Here is a 4,129-nt window from a genome sequence, read left to right as displayed (position 1 = left end):
AGCTCAGCAGAAAAACATTCAAGTCCATGCCAAAGAAACATTTTCTTGCAAGTGGCAGTCTTGAACCTGATCCCCTCGTTACTCTCTTTCCCACACTCATTCAGAATGCTTTCTGCTTCTCCTAGTCTTCCTGCCGTGGACTCTCTTGGATCTGTTTTTGGTAGCCAGTGGTAGGAATTGAGAGAGGAAGAAGGAAGGAACAGAGAGGAGGTTGGTAGTTGTGATGGATCCAATTACTTTGGGCCCAGAATGCCTTTCTCTGAAGGCCAAAAAATCTCAAGGGAGCATCTGTCCCCTTTGGACTTACCACCCCAAAAGTCTTGGCCGTACCAATCCTCTAACTCCGCTGTCCCAGCAAGCATACAGCCCTTGCGACACCAATGCAGCCCCACATCCCTGCTCCATGGAGGTGCAATGCCAGTACCAAGACTGCATTTGTTGTTCATTTAACAAGGCAGATGGGGTGGTCTTTTGCCAAATGGCAAAGAGCTGGCTTGTGGAGGAGCAGAGCAGACTCTTCCACACCCCAGAGTCCTGTGGCCTTGGGAGATGGCTTGTGCTGTGGACAGCCAGCTGCATGAGGTGCTGTGCAGGAAGTTGGGCTGCCTCCAGGCTAGAAGCACGTGCAGTGTGCTGTCCAGTGAGCTGCTAATTCTGCTGATCCTCCTGACACAGCAGCTGCAGCTCCTCCGCGCTTTTCTCAGGAGGCAGAGGCTGCACCTGGCATGGGTGACCAGACAGAAGCTGGCCTGACAGAGCACTGTCCCCCACCAGCTCCTTGCCCGTATGTTCTGGGTCCAACACCTCTCCCAGCAGCTCCTCTTCACAGGGCACCAAGATCTCCTTGGACAGCCCTGACTGATCCAGGCCAGTCATTTCTGCTGTATACTCCGCACCTGGCTTCACCCTCTCCGCAGCTAGCCTTATATCAGACACTGCACCACAGTCTGGGTTCCCTGTGTTACTTGGCTCTAACATTTCCCCAGATGATTCTTCTTCATCCAGCTCCACCATGCTCTTCTCCTCTGGGTTAAGGTCCTCCACTGCCAGCTCCTTCTTGCACAGCTCCAGGACCATACCTGACTCTGGGCCCTTATGCCAGGTCAGGGTGTCTGAGGCACTTGGCTCCGCCACCAACAGCCCAGACATCCCCACCTCCACGTCAAGCCCTCTGCCTGGAGGGTGTCTCTCTCCTTGCTCAGGGAACTGGCTAGACAGCTGCTCCTCACTTTTTGGGGGACTGATGGAAAGTTTCTCAGTGAAGCTGAAACGAGCGCCATTGTCCACAGAGGTTGGGGAGGATGGGCCTGCACTGGAGACAGTGCTGGAGGGGCCACTGCTGTCTGCAAAGAGGAAGAAAAATCTTAAACATTTAGTTGGTATTTCCCCAGCCCAAAGCCTGGGCAGACCCAAGCTGTTGCAGTCCCACAATTCTACAACCAATGTGTGAGAGTTGTCTACACGCCATGCAACCTGGCAGAGACTTGCAGCTGCTCTTAGGTGTATTTCTGGAAGCTCAGATGGTGAAAACTCAAGCACAAACACTACACTTGCATTGTGTCACACAGTGCTATGTTGGCATATAGCCAAGAGTGGATTCTGCTGTCATGCAAAATGTGAAGTGTGATGTTGGGCTTTGAACTGAAAAGCCATTTCTCTCATGACCTCATTATTATGGAACACCCTCAGCTTCAACTTTGCTCCTCTTGGTTCCTGACACAATCCCTGAGTGTTGAGCTGGAGTCACCACTGGAAGAAGAAATATTGCTTCTCCACTAATGCTTACTCTTGCCTTATATCGTACAACGAGCAAAACTAGAGAATAGATCTAGATTATATCTAAACCAATAAAGGAGGGAAGATTAAATGACTGTTTGCAGTCAGATCAGTTCCCTGACCTTGCTGCCTACACAAACACACCACACACTACTCCTGGCACAAAGAGTGTACAGCCAGGAGAAGAGTAGGACTGCTCTTTCAGTGGCAACCTTGACTTGTGTTATTAAGGTACCGGCTTGTGCAGCTGTTTTCTAACCCTTTCCCCTTCGAGTGCCAGTCAGATCTGCAAAGGGGACTAAGTAACAGTCACCAGCTCTGCAGAGACTGACAAGTGAGGCCCAGGAGCTGCAGAAAAGCCTGTAAGTGAAGAACTGAATGATCAGCTGTCCTATACAGAGCTCTGCGTGAGGCATGTACATAGCTGGTTAGGAAAGGAAGGCATTTCCACATTCCAACACTGAGCTGGCCATGTGTCATGGAGAATCACGAAACTTGAAAATGAAGTGCATTCAGGCCCTCCATGTCCTAGTGCCCAAAGTAGAAGGATGTCTGGAGAGACAGCATCCATCCAACAGTAGATATACCCATGATATACAATTCTACAGAGAGTCCCTTTTTGCATCTTTCCTTGGAAGCTTTTTCACAGGGCATATGACTACTTTCCCTTTTACCTATTTCCCCTTTCTGTTTCTGTTCCTTCAAGGGAAGAGCATAGACACCCTGAACACCAATACTTGGCTTCTACCATCTGGCATCCTTCACTTCCCTCCCTCTCCATCACATTCAACCCTGATCAAGGGAGCACACTCACACCAAGGGGGCTTATCCGAACGCTGGCGCAATGGCAAAGAGGATGATGACAGGATTCGCTGGGACATAAAAGGGTCTCCTGGTATCTGGCTGCCAATCATTGAATCAAATAAAGCTTCGAGAAAAAAAATACAGAGATCAGTAATATTCAGACAGACATAAAGGAATTGCTCATAGCCCGGCAGCCACAAGCAGGCACTCCAGGAAGAGCTCAAAAACAGTGCAAATTCAGAGCCATGCCTGTCCCTCAGCTCCTGGGAATCTGAGGCTAATATTTCCCAAGCTGGCATTCATATCCACATCACCAAACTTATTAGCCACAGACAGACCTAACTGATTACTTGTCTCTCAAGTAAGTGGCCTAGGATGGCTCTGAGCTGGATCCCATAGCCCACTCCTGGGCTAGAACATCCCAGAACAGGTTTCAGAGACTGTGCTTATGGCCAGTCCTGTTAGGCTGATCTGTCACAATAATGTGAAAGACCAAGAAGTCTCCTTGTCTCAAGTCTGTTCTGGCTTACCCAGAGACAAGCCCACCTCATCAGTACCTGCAGTAGACTGGACATGTGATTCGCTGCAACTCCTGCACACAGCTGTCAGGAACTCGTTGACCTGTCGCAAAGAGAGGGAGTTGTGCAGGGTCTCCAGGGGATAAATGGTGGGAACCATGGAACAGCCTTCAAAACCTGGAAAGAAATCCAATCAGAAAATGAATAGAGCAAACAGCAACCTAAATCCATGCAGGAACACTCACGGCCGAAGGAGCTGGGCAGTCTGGGAATCAAACAGGCACACTCAGGCCTAAGGTCACCTCTTCTAGGCCAAGAAAATCACCACTAGGCAATCACATGCAATAACAGACCTGAAAGCAAGCGTCCAGGCACACGCAGAAAGAAGGGGAAGAGAAGGAAACATATCTAGCAGCAGCTGTATTTGCTGCAAGCCCATGAGCCTTTTTCCTAAAATATATGGTTATGATGGGGAACTTGGCACAGTGCCCCACACTTTACAGACACTAAACAGAATTCGAGTGAAGTCAACAGAATTTCTATGCAAGGACTCCCACCACTAGTGACACCCCAGCCTGGGACACAGTCCACCCTCTCCCCATCAGCGAGATAGTGCACACTGCTACAAATGCAGGGAGTGTCAGAACCTCCCTCCCTCACAGTAGACGCTGTGGTGTATGCGTGACAGAGTGCCTCCCAAGGAAGGGCTGGGCAACAGTTTGAATTATTTGTCCCCTTAACAAGACTTCACTGCCAGCAAACCCAGAATTAGTAGAAATCGGTATCTCAACATTTAACAGACACTTCCTCAAAGCTAAGCTGCATCACAACCATTCACAATAAATTCTTTGCCACTCAAGTCAGCAGAGTATTACGGCAAAGCATCTTCCTCTTCAACCAAGCTTCCTGGCAATGCTTTATGGTCCCAAGCCAATCTGACTGTCAGAGGAGCAAGGAAGAAACAAAAGAGTCTCTGGGCATACGGGAATGAGGCCTCCTCCTGCTCTGCACCTCTTGAGTTTAAAGGCCTC

At 49.5% G+C, this 4,129-nt stretch overlaps 1 protein-coding gene across 1 annotated transcript in view; it reads right to left on the bottom strand.

Annotated features, from left to right (window-relative positions):
* Positions 1-648: 648 nt before the first annotated feature.
* The window catches only part of LOC104624302 (inositol hexakisphosphate and diphosphoinositol-pentakisphosphate kinase 1-like), a gene marked incomplete at its 5' end in the record, with an annotated part of 31,004 nt that continues 27,523 nt past the window's right edge, over positions 649-4,129 (bottom strand). Inside the window, 3 exons of the mRNA XM_010291640.1 lie at positions 649-1,343; positions 2,591-2,704; positions 3,138-3,275. Coding sequence (XP_010289942.1) covers positions 649-1,343; positions 2,591-2,704; positions 3,138-3,275 — 947 coding nt within the window. The remainder of the gene's footprint in view (positions 1,344-2,590; positions 2,705-3,137; positions 3,276-4,129) is intronic.

This window comes from Phaethon lepturus, unplaced genomic scaffold, assembly GCF_000687285.1.
Source record: "Phaethon lepturus isolate BGI_N335 unplaced genomic scaffold, ASM68728v1 scaffold3267, whole genome shotgun sequence".
NCBI lineage: Eukaryota > Metazoa > Chordata > Aves > Phaethontiformes > Phaethontidae > Phaethon > Phaethon lepturus.
Note: the sequence above shows the minus strand (reverse complement) of the source record. Positions and strands in the feature narration are given on the sequence as shown.